The sequence below is a fragment of the Bufo bufo genome, chromosome 6 (genome assembly GCF_905171765.1).
Source record: "Bufo bufo chromosome 6, aBufBuf1.1, whole genome shotgun sequence".
Lineage (NCBI taxonomy): Eukaryota > Metazoa > Chordata > Amphibia > Anura > Bufonidae > Bufo > Bufo bufo.
This window is the reverse complement of record NC_053394.1, coordinates 72,845,704-72,866,955: the sequence shown is the minus strand read 5'-3', so window position 1 is coordinate 72,866,955 and position 21,252 is coordinate 72,845,704. Positions and strand designations below refer to the sequence as shown.

At 42.5% G+C, this 21,252-nt stretch overlaps 1 protein-coding gene across 2 annotated transcripts in view; it reads right to left on the bottom strand.

Annotated features, from left to right (window-relative positions):
• The window catches only part of NEURL1 (neuralized E3 ubiquitin protein ligase 1), a 291,834-nt gene that overhangs the window by 89,251 nt on the left and 181,331 nt on the right, over window positions 1-21,252 (bottom strand). Inside the window, exon 1 of one of the 2 annotated variants that reach the window (XM_040437456.1) lies at window positions 15,924-16,055. The exons of the other annotated variant lie outside the window; for it this stretch is intronic. Within the exon in view, the coding sequence (XP_040293390.1) occupies window positions 15,924-15,957 (34 nt within the window). The 5' untranslated portion in view covers window positions 15,958-16,055. Of the gene's footprint in view, window positions 1-15,923; window positions 16,056-21,252 lie in introns of those variants that run through there. 2 annotated transcript variants of the gene reach the window in all.

Genomic DNA, 21,252 nt, shown 5'->3' with positions numbered 1-21,252 from the left:
TGACCGTTTGAGCAGACATATGCACATTTGTGGCCTGCTGGAGGTCATTTTGCAGGGCTCTGGCAGTGCTCCTCCTGTTCCTCCTTGCACAAAGGCGGAGGTAGCGATCCTGCTGCTGGGTTGTTGCCCTCCTACGGCCTCCTCCACGTCTCCCGATGTACTGGCCTGTCTCCTGGTAGCGCCTCCATGCTCTGGACACTACGCTGACAGACACAGCAAACCTTCTTGCCACAGCTCACATTGATGTGCCATCCTGGATAAGCTGCACTACCTGAGCCACTTGTGTGGGTTGTAGACTCCGTCTCATGCTACCACTAGAGTGAAACCACCGCCAGCATTCAAAAGTGACCAAAACATCAGCCAGGAAGCATAGGAACTGAGAAGTGGTCTGTGATCACCACCTGCAGAACCACTCCTTTATTGGGGGTGTCTTGCTAATTGCCTATAATTTCCACCTGTTGTCTATCCCATTTGCACAACAGCATGTGAAATTGATTGTCACTCAGTGTTGCTTCCTAAGTTTGATTTCACAGAAGAGTGATTGACTTGGAGTTACATTGTGTTGTTTAAGTGTTCCCTTTATTTTTTTGAGCAGTGTATATATATATATATGTGTATATGAATATATCTGTATATGAAAAATCATGTTGTTTCCACATTACTTTCTATATACTATAATTTACAAATAGGATCATGCATGTAATGTAATCATGTATTTTTTGGTGATCATGTACTTCTACTCTAATTATACATCTTTGTCTGTTATTATATCACTTTGTCTTTATCAGCCTGAAGAAGGGCACCTGAATAGGGCCAGAAACATTGCACTGATACGTACTACTGGTGTTAAAATGCACTAATAAAACAAGCAAAATTCTAAAAACTTATGTCATTGGTATGCTGTCTCAAACACTGTGAAAAGGATATGCAATTACAAAAGTATTCAGATCCAAGGGCTGGTTTGAAAACTGTAGAATATATTTTGTGGGACAACCCCTTTAAGTTATTCATGAAGAATAGAAGAGGGATGGCACAACACAGACTTTTCAGAAAAGGATGCTGAAGGGCAGTCATTTCTTGGGGAACAGGGGAGCAGAGTGGCATGGGCCCGTCCTCAGTGCCCTAAACGTCTCATTTGCATATGAATTAAAAGCCCTTTTTCTACAGAATGAAGGAATCCTCAGCGGAGCTAGCCCTACAACGTGTTATGCCTGGGAAAGGCTCCCTTTACGTGCACTTGCCTATAAGAGGTTTAGAAAGTGGGCACTTTCAGCACCCAAAATACAACCCCTCTAGCTAAAGCTCAGCAGGCAATTCAATACGTTTTCTAGACAACAGAATGTGGCCTCATGCATACAACCGCACTTATTTTTCAACCCACAAAACGTGGATCCACATAATACGGATGATGTCTGTGTGACGTTCGTGTTGCATCTGTTTTGCCTGCAGACACATTGGGGCACATTTATTAAGAATGGTGTTTTAGACGCCGATCTTAATAAAGCCCCATAGCTGGCGGTTGTTCCACCGAAGTCATGAAGAGACGGCGGCCTCTCCATAACTTCAGCGCATCCAGCGCCAGTTCTAAATGTAAGACAGCTTCCTTGCGGTCTTACATTTGTACCTTTTTCTACGCCTAAAACAGGCCTGCCTTCCCCATCCAGGATTTTAGACATGGCATGTGCAGGGTGAAGTCGCAGATAGCGGCATAACTAACCGTTGCACCATTTGCACCTAAAATATGCCTAATATAGGCGTATTTCTGAATAATAAATGACCCCCATAAACCTCACTGGGTCCATCAGGGACTGGATTTGGCGGCCAAGAATAGGACATGTCCACGGACCCACTGAAGTTAATGGGGTCGGAAAAAAACAAAACGCTGCAACATGGACGTCACACAGACGTCATCCGTATTTTGCGGATCAATGTTTTGAATGAGGCCTTAAGCCACTGCATTGTCCACCCTGGGGGAGCCATGTCTGTCAGCATTACAGGCCAATAAGCATCGGCAGTACTAGATTAACCCAGTATATTAACCCTTTACAATTAGTATGGATTTCATATGCAATCTTTCCTCCCTGCTGTCTTGTCTTTTTTTGCTATGTACAGTAAGAAAATAATGAAAAGTGTAAATAATTATAAGTAATAACTGGCTATGGATCAGCACCACGTATTCTATATCCAAACACCATTCCGGAGTACAGGGTGTAGTGGATAATACCCCGGACTCTGACGGCATATGATATGCTTCTAACCATACGTATATAATGACATATAAAATAATCGGTGCATGTACATATAGTATAATAAAGAGACAAAGAATATATCACAAGACTAAGACTCTGATCTCCAACTACAACCTTATCCTTACACTCCAGCCAAAGTGAGAGATGCTGGCGCTTTGCAGATTACGTAAAATCTGCCAAAGCCTCTGCATTGCAGGTAGCTCCAGTTCAGCCCGGATTTACCTTCAGGCCCACGAGCGTATTCATATAAATGAATGAAGCAAACCAAGGACAAGGAATCTGAAGGGAAAGGTCTGCATTACTCAACTTAAAGGGCAGTACAAAATAATCAAAATTAAAGGGGTTATCCCATCATAATGATCACTGTTAAATCTGTTAATGATTTGACAGTGATCATTTTTGTAAATACTGTATATTTGATTGACAAATTCCCACCGTTTAGGATAAAATTCCTCCCCACTTACTTCATTGTTGTCATTCGGTCTCCCCTGGTTACGGCCACCGCTCTTCTCCGGCTTGCGCAGAAGACTCCTTCATTTCTCCCGGCTGGGCCGCTCGCTGTCCTGAACACGCAAGCCGCTGCGCATGCGCGATGGTGACTTCTTCCTGGTCAGAACGCGCGCGCCGGCTCTGTACTATACTGGCCAGGAATAAGTCACGCATGCGCGTTCAGTCCAGCGCGCGGCCCGGCCGGGAGAAGACTTCAATCAAGATGAAGCCCGCCCCCAGCCAGAATCCAGGAGTGAACGGCGCGCTGGCAGCAGGTAAGTATGAAAAGGCGAAGTGGGATAATCCCTTTAAGCTTATAGTTCTTGATTTGTTGCTATTTCACAAATCTCTGCTGTAGACTCTGATTGGCTTCTTTATTCATTACTTCCAAGGCAGGAGAATCTGCCCTGTTTTTTTGCCCCAGTCACACAGATGGACAACCCCTTACAGTCACCTTACAATTACCCGTTCTCCGTCTTGTGATGGTCAGGTCAGATTCTCCTCCTCCAGAAGTAAGCAAGTTCTATTCAATGACTGAAAGCAAAGATCTTGGAAACTGCGTATAATTGAAACATAAAATATATTGGAAAAATTGCATTTTAACATTTTACAGTTGAATCTGAATTCATTTGCCCTGCTCAATGATAATCCTAAATTGCTGATCAATGTCACGTTGACTGCTAAGGCTACTTTCCCACTAGCGGCAGGACGGATCCGACAGGCTGTTCACCCTGTCGGATCCGTCCTGCCGCTATTTCGCCGTGCCGCCGGACCGCCGCTCCGTCCCCATTGACTATAATATCAGATCAGATATCACAGGCATGTCACAGACGGTGAACATCAATACAATATGTTGAAAGGATTATATTCAGTGCATGTAATCAGGTCCAAGTCTTCTTCTAAACCCAGATGACCATTTCCTGCACTGCGCTGCCATAATCATTACTAGAGAGACAGCTGTCCTGGTGCATTGTGATTTCTCACTGCGCGGCTGCGTTGGACGTCACTGCACATTCCCTTGATATGCCAAGTGCCCAAGTAGGTATGCAATCTGCCAGCGGCAATGACTGCTTGTCTGCTGGGTGAGTCAGGATGTGACAAATTTTTGCTAATTTTTTTTTCACTAAGAAGATTATGAAGGTGCTTGTAATTGTCTAATTTTTATCTTCTACATCTTTCCCTAATTGTCTCCCTTGATATCTTCCTAGACAGCGATAGATTGGAGTTACAACCTATTGATTATTACTTTAGTTTTTCTGGTATTCCATTTATCAGTATTGACAACATGATTTGATCAGATACAAGGTTTCCAATGTATGTGTATTTGACAGATTGTATGTCTGGTACACTTGTAAAGGTGACCATTGAAGGCATATATCTAAGATGTCAACGTCCAATTGGCGGTAGTCACTATTACCAAGACTCGCACTGACGGCTGAAATGAAGAGGCCAGGTGTCACATGGACAGCTCTTCACTAAAATAGGTCAACCACGTGGCCTCCAGAAAAAGCTAAGTAGGGCCAACAGTAGGCAACCATGATGTTTTCCTTGGGTATTTTGATGTTGAGATTGGCAAGGGTCACAGCGGCCATCAATGTCTCTCCAATTTCTTACTTCACCTAACATCTGAGAATTCAGAACTAACTATAATGACTGTAAAGACCAAATGGAGATGTCTTATGCTGAACTAGTGACCCATATACTGTTCTTGAATGGGGACTCCTGACCCCTGTGCCCATCCTTGATTAAAGAGGTTTTCTGGAAGTTTAAAATTGATGGCCTATCCTCAAGATAGGTCATCAATATCAGATCAGTAAGGGTCCGATTCCTGGTAATCCAAACTGATCAGCTGATTGAAGAGGCCGCAGCTCTCCAGTCAGCGCCACACACTCTTTCTAGGCCAGGGATGTCGTGTTCTTTGGTTACATGGCCTATTAAAAATGAATAGGTTTGGGATGCAATACCAAGCACAGCCACTATATGGCACTGTGCTTGGTAAGGCTTTGAGGAGGCTGCAGCGCTCACCAGAGTGAGACCTCCACCGATCAGATATTTGTGCCCTATCTTGAGGATAGTCTAGATGATACCACGGCATTCAATATAAATGCAAAATCATTAAAGGGATTCTGTCAGTTAGTTTGAGCCTATAGAGCTGAGGACATGCGCTGCTAGATCGCCACTAGCACGTCCACAATATACATCTCCCATAGCTCTGAGTGCTTTTATTCAATCAAAAAAAAGATTTTATATATATGCAAACGAGGCTAGTAAGGAGCCCAAAAGGCTGTTACCACGTTTCAGGAGCCCAGCTACGCCCACTGTGAAGGAGCCCAGCACCGCCCGCATCCTCCAAATCGCCTCCTTGCTCCTCTGATGTCACATAGTTGACGAGCCGTAATCTCGCGCATGGCAGCTAGCGCATGCACAGTTCATTCCCTGAGGCTGATGCCAGCACAGGGAAGGAACACTATACCAGCACTCACATGCGGCATACTCGTGCATGCGCGAGATTACAGCGCTTCAACTCTGTGTCGTCGGGGGAGCAGGAAGGAGATTCGGAGGATGCGGGGCGGTGCTGGGCTCCTTCACAGTGGGCATGGCTGGGCTCCTCATTTGCATATATATATAAAATAGTTTTTTTGATTGATTAAAAGCACTCAGAGCTATGGGAGATGTATATTGCGGACGTGCTAGCGGTGATCCAGCAGCGCATGTCCGCAGCTCTATAGGCTCAAACTAGCTGACAGAATCCCTTTAAATATGTTACAAAATTAAGGTGAGGCCAATGTTTCGGTCCACCAGGACCTTGTTCACGGCCTGTGAGCCAAAGAGAAGATGTGGGATGTCGGCACCTTGAACAAGTCACTGACCAAATGTATTAGATACTACTGAACGACTTGCCAGCAAAGATACCAATGTGTTAAAAAAGAGGGGTTTGGGGCACATGAGTTACATCCATCATGTGCGTGTAAAAATGCCCTACAAAAAACAGCTGCCCGGTGGCAGGGGCTGTTACACAATACATAAAAATTTTAGGACCCTTGCAGACGAGCGTGTCCGGATTAGGTCCGGATGTGTTGCGAATGCGCTCAGAGAAAAATGCGCGATTTCGCAGTCAAACTCATTAAGTTTTGCCTGCGATCGCGTTCAGCTCAGTTTTTATCGCGCGGGTGCAATGCGTTTTCACGCGTGTGATAAAAAACTGAATGTATACAAACAAAATCTCTTAGCACCCATCAGTGAAAAACGCATCGCATCCTCACTTGCTTGCGGATGCGATTTTCACGCAGCTACATTCACTTCTATGGTGCCAGAGTTGCGTTTAAAATCGCAGAATATAGAACATGCTGCGATTTTCACGCAACGCAGAAGTGATGCGTGAAAACCAACGCACATGTACACAGCCCCATTGAAATGAATGGGTCCGGATTCCGCGCGGGCACAATGCGTTCGCATCACACATTGCACCCGCGCTGAATACTCGCTTGTGTGAAAGGGGCCTTACAGTTGACATCAGCATTTATCGGAATCAACAATTATTTTGCATAAAAATCAGCAGAAAGAAAGAGACATGAGCACGCCATCTTTCTGACTTCCATGGGAAAAGAAAAAGCAAACTGTGCTCCTGGAACAGCACAAAGGCCACGCGAAACCCTTGTGATAGGAAATAAATTTAATAAGCTAGTGGAGGCGAATAGTCCTATATAGGTTATATGTGATTTCACTAGATTCATTATTTATTATGGACTTTATAGCCTTTTATGTTCTCTTGCCACAAGGGAGAAAGATATTACTATTTATTATTAAAGCTCCATTCATTTCATGTTAGTGGGCGTGCCCTCTGGGTGACAACAAAACCATTCAGATGATATGGCTGAAAATGATAGCTATCACAGATCAACCTTCTGGGCCAGAACTTTAAAGGTAATTACTATGTTTTTTAATAGATAAGTTTATGTAGTTGCTTACCTCATGTACATCTTCCCCATGCTTTTTTTTTTTTTTCAAATTTTGACTCTCCTGACCCATTTTCACCATGTAAACTGATCCCTCTGGTTTGTTTCCCTCCTGTATGTAGCACTTCCTGTTCCTGTATCCAACCAAACCCATGATGCACTTCTCCTTTCTCTGCCACAGCTCCAGCACTGCCCCTAACACCCAACTAGTTTATAGCTCCTCCCACACAGCTATTTACATAGACACTCCCCTATCACTGCCCCGCCCATGGACACACAAGAAATAAGTAAGAGCTGCATGGACATGGTCATCTGACCAAAGCCCAGAACGGGAGATAGGAGCAATAAAGGTAGAATAAATACATTACACAATGGCAGCTACCTTCATACATGATTATTTTAAAGGATGCAAAACAGAAAAACGTTTATAAACCAGTAGAAACACAACTAACTGAGCTGAAAGAAGACATACTGTGCATACAGTTACAAGAATAGATGAGCTAATCGATGTGTAAGAATCGATTTGTCTCATCAAGCAGAGTTCTGCACCTGTGACGGGGTGTCCCCAAAGTGGAGGACGCTCACCCTGCTGCTTGATTTACAGACCGGACATACTGGCTAGCCGTGACAATCTTGTGCCTGTGCTGTTACTTCGAGTAGCGTTAGTAGCTCAGAGGCTTTACTTCCGCTACAGCAGTGACTATTCGTGAGCTGCTACTCAGAAATGTAGCAGCACATGCACAGTTGCTACCCGGAGCTGTGGCACAGGCACGAGATTGTCAGTGCCGGCTTAGTTGTCCAGCCCTGCCAATTAAGAAGTCGGGGAAGCTTCCTCAACTTGGAGGACACCCCACCACAGGTGCAGAACTCTGCTTGATGTTCTCAACTCAAAAGTGAACCCTTTGGAATAACCTGGATTTATGCTTGATAAAACGTGGTCTGATTGTTAACTAAGGGCTCATTCTGATGAGCCATGTAATATCTATGTACCGTCCCCCCAAAAGTGATGATTTTCCATCTATGTCGAATCAGTTTTGTCACCGACTGCATCCCGTTTGTACATTTTTTCATCCATGCTTCATACGTTTTGTTTTTTCACGTCCGTAATGTCTCCTAGCAATTATCCATGAAAACGACCAAAATATGGATGTGCTGTCCATTTTTTTCATCTACCCACTGACTTGAAGGGGCAATTCCAGCGTGAACATTGGGCCAAAAAAGTGCATGCCGCCATCTGTTTAAGGTCTATGTTTGCACTTGTTTTATATGACCTGTGAAGTGGTGTTAGTGGTTTAGTCCTGACAGACTCCCTTTTATACTGTGCTAATGAAGAGCAAAAGCGCCATATAGTGTATTGTGTAATAGTGTTTGTCTTCCTGTATCATGTAAATAATAAAAATGTCTCACTTGCAGACTAAGTGCCAAATTAACATTCCCTTTTGCTCCTTCACATAAGTATTCCTAATGAATGAGACGCCTCTGCTGCAACAAAACAATTTGTTCAATGTGTGAGCAGCAGAACTTTTACAGAATAAAAACTGACATTCAATCAGATTAAAAGCAGCTTGTAGAAAGATGATCCCCGGCCTCGTGCTGGTGCCAAATTGTTGCCTTCGCTGTCAGTAGATCTTATTACTTCATTAGAACTGCACTAGGTGATTATTGAGTGACTGACCGAATAAGACCTTGCTATTCCCTTCAGCAACACATAATTCTATCTCTTCTCTACCTTTAAAGGGGTTGTCTTACTTCATCGAATGGCATTTATTAAGTAGAGAAAGTGAATAAGTAATCTCCTGTGACATCACAGCTTTATTTCAGACAGGGAAGCTCCTGTGGCATCAAAACTGTGTTTCAGTCAGGATCAGGTCAAGATTTAAAGAGAGTGTGTCAGCACATTTTCACTAATAGAAGTACCAGCAATACCCAACAATGCATGTTAACAGCATTCGAAACATACCTGTATGTTGTATCTTTTGTAGGGATGAGAGAACCCGTGGGACCCGAACTTGACCCCATTAAAGTCAATGGGGACTTGAACTTCACTTTATTATTTTCCGTTATAACATGGTTATAACGGAAAATAATAGCATTCTTAAGACAGAATGCTAAATAAAATGGCCATTGAGGGGTTAAAAATAATTAAAAAACCTCACCTCATCCACTTGATCACACAGCCGGTATCCTCTTCTTTCTTCAGGACCTGCAAAAGGACCTGTGATGACGTCACTGCACTCACCACGTGGTGAGCGCGGTGACGTCATAGCAGGTCCTTTTGCAGGTCCTGCAGAAAGAAGAGGATACCGGCTGCGCGATCAAGTGGATGAGGTGAGGTTTTTTTTTTTAACCCCTCAATGGCCATTTTATTTAGCATTCTGTCGTAAGAATGCTATTATTTTCCATTATAACCATGTTATAATGGAAAATAATAAAATCACCCGAACACCGAACCCGAACTTCAGTGAAAAAGTCCGGGTTCGGGTACGGGTACCCGAACTCGCAAAGTTCGGTACGAGCCCGAACTCTGCAGTTCGGGTTCGCTCAACCGTAGTCTTTTGTTATGTATGTAAATTTGCAGAAAAAAACAAACTTTAAAGGGGTTGTCTCACTTCAGCAAATGGCATGTGTTGTGATTGCCCATATTGCCTCCTTTGCTGCCTTGATTCATTTTTCCATCTCATTATGCACTGCTCATATCCAAGAGTTACGACCACCTTACAATCCAGCAGCGGTGGTCATGCTTGCACACTATAGGAAAAAATGTTGGCCTCTCTAAAGGCCGGGATTGTGGGAGTGCGCATAGGCACACCTGCGCAGCAGCTCCCATCCTAGCTACTGCGTATCTGTGCTGCAGCGGTGGCCATAACCGCTGGACACTAGCAGTGTATAATGTGATGGAAAAATGAATCCAGCCAGTGAAGGAGGCAATATGGCCAATTACAATACATTAGTAACTGCCGTGATTAGCGATGAATGCAGGGGTTCAAAGATGGGGCCGGCGCAATCGCAGTTCCCCGTCATTGCGCCCACTACATACAAAGGAATGCACTTCGTGATGAAGTAATTGGTCATGAATTGAATTTCTTTGTGAAATTCGGCAAAGCAGCCAAATTTTAATTTTCATAACTTCCCTCATCACTAGAGACTTGTTTACAGTACATAGGGCAATGAGCTATGCACATCCTTGATCATCGGCCTGAGTAAAAGTGCCCCTGGACTTCTCATTTACTCCCTACAGAAAGACACATGACTGCAGGATCAGACTACACAGAGTTTGTCTGTAGTCTGTACCTTGGAGATCTTGGTTTTCATAGGAGTTGCAAATACAAAATGGTAGGATATGGTTAATCCCAGTCTCTGTATCCTCTGTTGCACCACTACATGAAGATACTTCCACACTGGTTTCAGTTCTGCTTCAAAATTCCTAAGATCTACAGTTGCTAAGAATGTTGTACCCAACAAAGTCTTAACTAGGCAACTCATGGGAAACAATCAACATCTTCCAAAATATTACCTTTAGTTCAAGTTATTGAAGTTACAAACACAAAACAATTATTTCCATTGTGTTTGTGTAAACGTCCGGCCGGTTCTAACTGCATGTCTACAAGTCAGGTACCAGTGTGATCTGCCTCTTCTAAGTCAATGGAAACTTTGAACTTGTTTGATAACACACATGGTGACCATGTCCCACCTCATAACACACTATGACTGTGTACCCCTTGATCATACACAAGGTGACTATGTACCACCTGATAGCACAAATGGTGACTATGTACCACCTGACAGTACACATGGTCACAATGTACCACTAGATAGCACACATGATGACTATATACCACCTGATAAAACATATGATGACTATGTACCACCCAATAACACACATGGTGACTACTATGTACCACCTGATAGCACATATGATGACTATGTACCACCCGATAAAAGATATTATGACTATGTACCATCCAATAGCACACATGGTATCTACCACCTGATATCACACATGATGACTATGTATCCCCTGCCCCTATTTCTATATCTCTTGAAGTACTGTAGTTGAATTGCTAGAAATTTTATAGAATACAATTTTTGTGTGTGAACAGTCATCTGAGAAAGGCCTTGGTGAAAACAAAGGTTTTATTTCGTAAGATGAGCAAAGATTAAGGGTTGTTTTAGAAAAATATGTATTAGTGTAAATGGTCAACTCAGGTCAACCATCCAGATATTGTTCTGATCGCTGACTGATGACCAACATCTATACATGTAAATGTGTCAAACTTTTGGCATGCCACGGGGACGAATCAGAAGTTTTATTCATTGGGGGCCTGGGTGCTGAGACCTCCACAATTGATAAAAGGTAAGGGCAGAAGTGATCAGTTGAACATTGTGCTCCTTCATTCCTGGTGACCTCTTCTTGGAAAACAGGGCGAGCAGTGTAGAGGTTCATAGAGAGTCTACGAGGCCTCCAAAAAGAGCTAAGTACAGCCAATCAGTAACAAAGGAGAAAAGTGTTAAATTCAATTCAAGGCCAAGAAAGCTTGTGAGATGTCCATATTATTGGTCTACGGGTAATTTCTGGAGGGGATCCAATTGAGGTAACAACCAAGTAAAGCTAGAGGCTGATGTCACTATTGTGAGATTAATACGATGATGAAAGCTAAACCAGTCAATGAATCCAATATCCCATAAGACTCCAAAAAGTGTACTCTGAACCACCATGAAACGCTATGAAAACAACCTAATGACCTCAATCATTCTGGTCAGCCACATATACCAAATGACAATGGACACAAGTCATCATCATACCAACTGCATATACGGCAACATCTCAAGAACTGTGAAAACGTCCAAATCTTTGCCATGTCCAGGACCAGCTGCTCTTCTACAGGTCCGATAGTTGTTGTCGTTCTATTACCTATAGAACAAACCTCCATTGAATTAGAAGTTCATCCGAGTCTAAGAACAATGGCAAATTTATTACAGATAGTGGGAACTATTTGATTTCCTCACCTATCGCACAAAAGACTCTTTATGGATGTTTGCAATGCAAAACGGGATGCAGCTTCACAGCTAATTCCAGGGCCATTACATAACACTACATTTCTATGAATTTTGCCACTTCGCCCTTTATGATTCATGGTTCAAGGCCTAAACGTAGACATCAGTGACAGGGTTAAAGCAATCTGGTAATATTGAACACTGCTTTGCTGTCCCTCTACCAATCTAAATTAATGCTGTCTCTATATTCCAGCTAGCACAAAGCCCCCTGAGGAGATTTGCACATTTTAATCATTAATCTCTGCACGTCCTTACACAGGGTCCTCTCTCTCGTTCTTTCCTTCCCACATGAGATATGCATGTGACGGCTAGCCTCTCAGCCTAAGGAAACCTCTAACAGATCTGACTGTTGTATCGCCACACATGCCTGGATGCATAGATAGATCCATGATACATAATAAAGTAATTCTAATAATACGCAATTAAAGATGATAATGAGCATGGGTTTTAGGCTAGGTTCACATCTGCATTACTGGAGCAGAGCACCAGAATTACCGTACCATAGACGGACACCATTGTGACCCATCAGATCTCTATTCATTATAATGGGATCCGTCAGGTGTCCAGCAAGAATGACAACTTTCTGCTGCATGAAACTGTATTTTTCCAGCAGAAAGCCAACATTTATGCCGGAAACCTGACAGATCCCATTATAGTGAATGGGTATCCGGTGGGCCCTGGCGGTATTCAGCTATGCCTCATACAGTAATTTCGGTACTCTGCTCCTCTGCAGGAATACTGTAACGCTGATGTGAACCTAGCCTTACAAAAGATGACCGTCTATGAGGTGACCACTGAGAACAATTCGAGCACAGGAACATCAATTGCTAAACTCTATGGACCAACGATGATCGCATTCTCTGGTAATACATGGAAATCATAGCCATTCTTGATCTGGTCAGTCTGGATGTTTTAACATATTTCAATCATATAACTAGACTACAGCCATTGTCCATGCAGAGGCCGAAGCTCCTGGAACTAATTCTGGAACAAGGCCCCCATCTACCATGCATCATTTATAAGGCTACTTTCACACTAGCGTTCGGGTGTCCGCTCGTGCGCTCCGTTTGAAGGGGCTCACGAGCGGCCCCGAACGCATCCGTCTGGCCCCAATGCATTCTCAGTGGAGGCGGATCCGCTCAGAATACATCCGCCTGCCAGCGCTCAGCCTCCGCTCCGCTCAGCGAGCGGACACCTGAACGCTGCTTGCAGCGTTCGGGTGTCCGCCTGGCCGTGCGGAGGCGAGCGGATCCGTCCACACTTACAATGGAAGTCAATGGGGGCGGATCCGCTTGAAGATGACACTATATGGCTCAATCTTCAAGCGGATCCGTTCCCCATTGACTTTCAATGTAAAGTCTGAACGGATCCGCTCAGGCTACTTTCTGACTTAGAAAATTTTCTAAGTAATAATGCAGACGGATCCGTTCTGAACGGATGCAAACGTCTGCATTATCGGAGCGGATCCGTCTGATGAAACATCAGACGGATCCGCTCCGAACGCTAGTGTGAAAGTAGCCTCATACTGGTGTCTTCCCATGGGGCAGAGGTTCTCCAGGTTCCTCAGGCACCAGGGCCTGGGTGCAATTGTTACCTCTGCCCACCATATAGCTATAAATATTGGGGACTTTCCGTTCTCCTGCTCCGTTTAGGAAAGGACGGAAAAGGCACATAACTGACGCCAAATTGAGTCAAACGGAGCCCTTAGGACCCCATAGACTATAATGGGGTCCGTTATGTTTCCGCTCAGATTTTGGAGCGGAGACAAAAGTTGTGCATGCAGGACTTTTGTCTCCGCTTCAAAATCATCTTCTGAGCGGAAACATAACAGACCCCATTATATTCTATGGGGTCCTAAGGACTCCGTTTGGCTCAGTTATGTGCGTTCTCCTAAACGGAGCAGGAGAACGGAAAGGCTGAACGCTGATGTGAACGAAGCCTTAGGCCTCACTTTTGAAGTACCAGCAAATATGTTAGGGATTTGTAAAAACAGCTATTTCTTATATACAGTATAACGGAATTATATTTTCTACAGTTTCCCAGTTGGTTTGTCGGCAGACACAGGCTGCCACAAATGGCTGGAGATACAGATTAAATATTGGATGAACCTGCTCCGGTGCAGGATTACGGGGAGTCAGGGGATGGACATTATTACGACCACCTTTATTCTACTTATGGGAATTAAAGGTCAACTTAAATGTAAGCTTTTTCCTGGAACGTGTCCTCCCTCTACTCTCATAATGCATTTATTAGGAGATTGGATTGTTACTGATGCATTTTGTTATATTATCCTCTGGGTCCTTGCCAAATGATAAGATAAGCTTACAACCCTACAAGTTACAACTGAACTGACATCTGAGACCACAGAATGTCAAAAAATGACACCACAACAAAAAATTAAAGGCCCGATGAGCGCTATAAGTAACAAGATCCTTATGTCTTGTGACATCTGTGGTCTGGTGAGAGTCCGGAGGCCTCCATATATATTAGACGGTTGGATGGTCCCACCCAAATCGCCCAAAGGAAGCAGCACTGTTCATTCCATCAAGTGTTACTGCCTCCTGGACAGATATGAAACAGACATTTATAGCAACAGCCAAAACAGAATCTCAGAATGTGAAAATGGACACGAAACTGACCCCCAACTGGTTCCCAGCAATGAGATTGGTTCTGAAGTACTTTCATTTCCATTAAAACGGCATCATTTATTTCTAGGCAGGATCTCAGGATGAGGGCTCATGCACCCAGCCGTGAGGGTTTTGCAGTCCACAAAACACGGATCCCGGCCAAGTACATGCCCCTTCTGTAGAAATGTTCTATGCTTGTCCGCAAAATGGACAAGAATAGGACATGTTCTATTATTTTTGCAGCCTGTGGAATGTGCTGTCCGCATCTTTTGCAGCCCCATTGAAATGAATGCGGACAGAAACTACAGCTTGTGCAGGAGCCGTCATACAAATAACGATTAGAACTCCATGCATTGCATAATACCCGATAGCTATATACTCAGAAGCAGTAATGAGTTGGCTAAGGCCTCCTGCACACGAACGTGTGCGCCCCGTGGTCGTGCTGCAAAATGCGGGCCGCAATGCATGAACCCCGTCCGTGGGGCAGCCGCAGCGGATCGCGGACCCATTCACTTTGATGGGTCTGCGATCTGGCCGTTCCGCAAAAAGATAGGACATGTTCTATCTTTTTGCGCAACGGAAGTACGGGACAAAACCCCACGGAAGCTCTCCGCAGTGCTCCCGTAGGGTTCCGTTCCGCACCTCCAGATTTGCGGACCCATTGTAGTGAATGGGTCCGCATCCGTGATGCGGAATGCCCACAGAACGGTGCCCGCGTATTGCGGATCCGCAAAACGGCTACGGAGCGCACACACGTTCGTGTGCAGGAGGCCTAGGACTCACTGGAGGAGATGGAACAGCGTACTTTCAGAAGCCAGGTACCATATTACATGCAAGGCGACCAAAGAGCACCATGGAGCATCCGCCCGTAGAAACCCACTGCAAGGAAGAAGCGAGTGTTTGACGCCTGACCTCAGCGGACCTTCCTGTCCTATGACTACAGGTACAAAGCAGTCTGCGCTCTGCAGCACCTCTCCAGGTGACTAAACCTACCCATCAATGTAAGCATTGTCACTGAATGTGGCAGTGATCACATCATCTAGTGTGATACAATGATAAGACGAGATCATTTAAAATCCTTTAAACCACAGAAATGTTGTAAAAGTGTCATCCTGCATTCATGGTAATTGCATCCTAAACACTTCTGGAGACATTTTCAGTCTATGTCTCATCCTAATGGTCCTGTAATATATAAAAAAAAGGCTTGTGCAAAAATATAAGAGAAATCATTTATAACCAAAATGTGCAGCCCTTGCCATGCAGAATGCTTCTGGATCTCCTCCTCCCACATGTCTGACTCCTGGGAATAATCAATTATTTAAAGCACTTCAATGGTGAAATGCAGCCATCCAGGCAGAGCAGAGGCCAGGAGGAAGAGCACAGTGCATGGAATCAATAACACAGGGTATCTATGACAACCTACAAAGGACAGAAGGCAACAATGTATCATAGCACAAAGATGCTCCCCTTCACCTTCCCTCTACACATACAGTAGATCATGCATGGACAAGCAATGGCTCCCTGCAGCCCTGTGGCTCAGTCCTTACCATACAGTGTGCTCCTGGTGACCTGTCCTCCCATAGTGGCCGGAGCAGTGGGTGCTGCTGTCACATCACAGGGCAGGGGCACTGCACACACACAGCAGCTCGGGTCATGTTGTACATGGACATGCACCCAGCTGAGTAGTGATTACTAATAATACTCATACAAGCAGCGATGCTCCAAGGAGCTGACACCCACCCCAAGCCCCTCCCCTCCAGTCAGCAATGTCATGTATATTTACATAGGAGGGAGGGGCCTGCTGCCTGAAATAGCAGAGGACAGGCTTATAGTAATAGTGGGGATCTCCCAATGCTGCTCCTGCCCTAGAGAGCTGTGCTGAGCAATGCTGCTGTGTGCAGGGGAAATATAGTGAGGCTGTGATGTACATTGTCTGCAGTGTGATGTCACTATACTGTACTATATGTATAGGAAATATAGTGCTGTGTACTGTACATTGTGTGCAGTGTGATGTCACTATACTGTGCTATATGTATGTGAAATATAGTGATGTGTACTGTACATTGTATGCAGTGTGATGTCACTATACTGTACTATATGTATGTGAAATATAGTGCTGTGTACTGTACATTGTGTGCAGTGTGATGTCACTATACTGTACTATATGTATGTGAAATATAGTGCTGTGTACTGTACATTGTGTGCAGTGTGATGTCACTATACTGTGCTATATGTATGTGAAATATAGTGAGGCTGTAATGTACAATGTCTGCAGTATGATGTCACTATACTGTGCTATATGTATAGGAAATATAGTGCTGTGTACTGTACATTGTGTGCAGTGTGATGTCACTATACTGTGCTATATGTATGTGAAATATAGTGAGGCTGTAATGTACAATGTCTGCAGTATGATGTCACTATACTGTGCTATATGTATAGGAAATATAGTGCTGTGTACTGTACATTGTCTGCAGTGTGATGTCACTATACTGTACTATATGTATGTGAAATATAGTGCTGTGTACTGTACATTGTGTGCAGTGTGATGTCACTATACTGTACTATATGTATGTGAAATATAGTGAGGCTGTAATGTACAATGTCTGCAGTATGATGTCACTATACTGTGCTATATGTATAGGAAATATAGTGCTGTGTACTGTACATTGTCTGCAGTGTGATGTCACTATACTGTACTATATGTATGTGAAATATAGTGCTGTGTACTGTACATTGTGTGCAGTGTGATGTCACTATACTGTGCTATATGTATAGGAAATATAGTGCTGTGTACTGTACATTGTGTGCAGTGTGATGTCACTATACTGTACTATATGTATGTGAAATATAATGATGTGTACTGTACATTGTCTGCAGTGTGATGTCACTATACTGTACTATATGTATGTGAAATATAGTGAGGCTGTAATGTACAATGTCTGCAGTATGATGTCACTATACTGTGCTATATGTATAGGAAATATAGTGCTGTGTACTGTACATTGTCTGCAGTGTGATGTCACTATACTGTGCTATATGTATAGGAAATATAGTGCTGTGTACTGTACATTGTGTGCAGTGTGATGTCACTATACTGTACTATATGTATGTGAAATATAATGATGTGTACTGTACATTGTCTGCAGTGTGATGTCACTATACTGTACTATATCTATGTGAAATATAGTGATGTATATTGTCTGCAGTGTGATGTCACTATACTGTCCTATATGTATGTGAAATATAGTGAGGCTGTAATGTACATTGTTTGCAGTGTGATGTCACTATACTGTGCTATATGTATGTGAAATATAGTGATGTGTACTGTACATTGTCTGCAGTGTGATGTCACTATACTGTGCTATATGTATAGGAAATATAGTGCTGTGTACTGTACATTGCCTGCAGTGTGATGTCACTATACTGTACTATATGTATGTGAAATATAGTGATGTGTACTGTACATTGTCTGCAGTGTGATGTCACTATACTGTGCTATATGTATGGGAAATATAGGGAGGCTGTAATGTACATTGTCTGCAGTGTGATGTCACTATACTGTACTATATGTATAGGAAATATAATGATGTGTACTGTACATTGTCTGCAGTGTGATGTCACTATACTGTCCTATATGTATGTGAAATATAGTGAGGCTGTAATGTACATTGTTTGCAGTGTGATGTCACTATACTGTGCTATATGTATGTGAAATATAGTGATGTGTACTGTACATTGTCTGCAGTGTGATGTCACTATACTGTGCTATATGTATAGGAAATATAGTGCTGTGTACTGTACATTGTCTGCAGTGTGATGTCACTATACTGTACTATATGTATGTGAAATATAGTGATGTGTACTGTACATTGTCTGCAGTGTGATGTCACTATACTGTGCTATATGTATAGGAAATATAGTGCAGTGTGATGTCACTATACTGTACTATATGTATAGGAAATATAGTGATGTGTACTGTACATTGTCTGCAGTGTGATGTCACTATACTGTGCTATATGTATAGGAAATATAGTGATGTGTACTGTACATTGTCTGCAGTGTGATGTCACTATACTGTCCTATATGTGTGTGAAATATAGTGCTGTGTACTGTACATTGTGTGCAGTGTGATGTCACTATACTGTACTATATGTATAGGAAATATAGTGCTGTGTACTGTACATTGTTTGCAGTGTGATGTCACTATACTGTGCTATATGTATGTGAAATATAGTGCTGTGTACTGGACATTGTCTGCAGTGTGATGTCACTATACTGTGCTATATGTATAGGAAATATAGTGATGTGTACTGTACATTGTCTGCAGTGTGATGTCACTATACTGTGCTATATGTATAGGAAATATAGTGCTGTGTACTGTACATTGTTTGCAGTGTGATGTCACTATACTGTGCTATATGTATGTGAAATATAGTGCTGTGTACTGGACATTGTCTGCAGTGTGATGTCACTATACTGTACTATATGTATAGGAAATATAGTGATGTGTACTGTACATTGTCTGCAGTGTGATGTCACTATACTGTCCTATATGTGTGTGAAATATAGTGATGTGTACTGTACATTGTCTGCAGTGTGATGTCACTATACTGTGCTATATGTATAGGAAATATAGTGCTGTGTACTGTACATTGTCTGCAGTGTGATGTCACTATGCTGTGCTATATGTATAGGAAATATAGTGCTGTGTACTGTACATTGTGTGCAGTGTGATGTCACTATACTGTACTTTATGTATGTGAAATATAGTGAGGCTGTAATGTACATTGTGTGCAGTGTGATGTCACTATACTGTACTATATGTATGTGAAATATAATGATGTGTACTGTACATTGTCTGCAGTGTGATGTCACTATACTGTACTATATCTATGTGAAATATAGTGATGTATATTGTCTGCAGTGTGATGTCACTATACTGTCCTATATGTATGTGAAATATAGTGAGGCTGTAATGTACATTGTTTGCAGTGTGATGTCACTATACTGTGCTATATGTATGTGAAATATAGTGATGTGTACTGTACATTGTCTGCAGTGTGATGTCACTATACTGTGCTATATGTATAGGAAATATAGTGCTGTGTACTGTACATTGTCTGCAGTGTGATGTCACTATACTGTACTATATGTATGTGAAATATAGTGATGTGTACTGTACATTGTCTGCAGTGTGATGTCACTATACTGTGCTATATGTATAGGAAATATAGTGCAGTGTGATGTCACTATACTGTACTATATGTATAGGAAATATAGTGATGTGTACTGTACATTGTCTGCAGTGTGATGTCACTATACTGTGCTATATGTATAGGAAATATAGTGATGTGTACTGTACATTGTCTGCAGTGTGATGTCACTATACTGTCCTATATGTGTGTGAAATATAGTGCTGTGTACTGTACATTGTGTGCAGTGTGATGTCACTATACTGTACTATATGTATAGGAAATATAGTGCTGTGTACTGTACATTGTTTGCAGTGTGATGTCACTATACTGTGCTATATGTATGTGAAATATAGTGCTGTGTACTGGACATTGTCTGCAGTGTGATGTCACTATACTGTGCTATATGTATAGGAAATATAGTGCTGTGTACTGTACATTGTCTGCAGTGTGATGTCACTATACTGTGCTATATGTATAGGAAATATAGTGCTGTGTACTGTACATTGTTTGCAGTGTGATGTCACTATACTGTGCTATATGTATGTGAAATATAGTGCTGTGTACTGGACATTGTCTGCAGTGTGATGTCACTATACTGTACTATATGTATAGGAAATATAGTGATGTGTACTGTACATTGTCTGCAGTGTGATGTCACTATACTGTCCTATATGTGTGTGAAATATGGTGATGTGTACTGTACATTGTCTGCAGTGTGATGTCACTATACTGTGCTATATGTATAGGAAATATAGTGCTGTGTACTGGACATTGTCTGCAGTGTGATGTCACTATACTGTACTATATGTATGTGAAATATAGTGATGTGTACTGTACATTGTCTGCAGTGTGATGTCACTATACTGTACTATATGTATGTGAAATATAGTGCTGTGTACTGTACATTGTGTGCAGTGTGATGTCACTATACTGTACTATATGTATGTGAAATATAGTGCTGTGTACTGTACATTGTGTGCAGTGTGAAGTCACTATACTGTCCTATATGTGTGTGAAATATAGTGATGTGTACTGTACATTGTCTGCAGTGTGATGTCACTATACTGTGCTATATGTATAGGAAATATAGTGCTGTGTACTGTACATTGTGTGCAGTGTGATGTCACTATACTGTACTATATGTATGTGAAATATAGTGCTGTGTACTGTACATTGTGTGCAGTGTGATGTCACTATACTGTACTATATGTATGTGAAATATAGTGCTGTGTACTGTACATTGTGTGCAGTGTGATGTCACTATAATGTACTATATGTATGTGAAATATAGTGCTGTGTACTGTACATTGTGTGCAGTGTGAAGTCACTATACTGTCCTATATGTGTGTGAAATATAGTGATGTGTACTGTACATTGTCTGCAGTGTGATGTCACTATACTGTGCTATATGTATAGGAAATATAGTGCTGTGTACTGTACATTGTGTGCAGTGTGATGTCACTATACTGTACTATATGTATGTGAAATATAGTGCTGTGTACTGTACATTGTGTGCAGTGTGATGTCACTATACTGTACTATATGTATGTGAAATATAGTGCTGTGTACTGTACATTGTGTGCAGTGTGATGTCACTATACTGTGCTATATGTATAGGAAATATAGTGATGTGTACTGTACATTGTGTGCAGTATGATGTCACTATACTGTACTATAT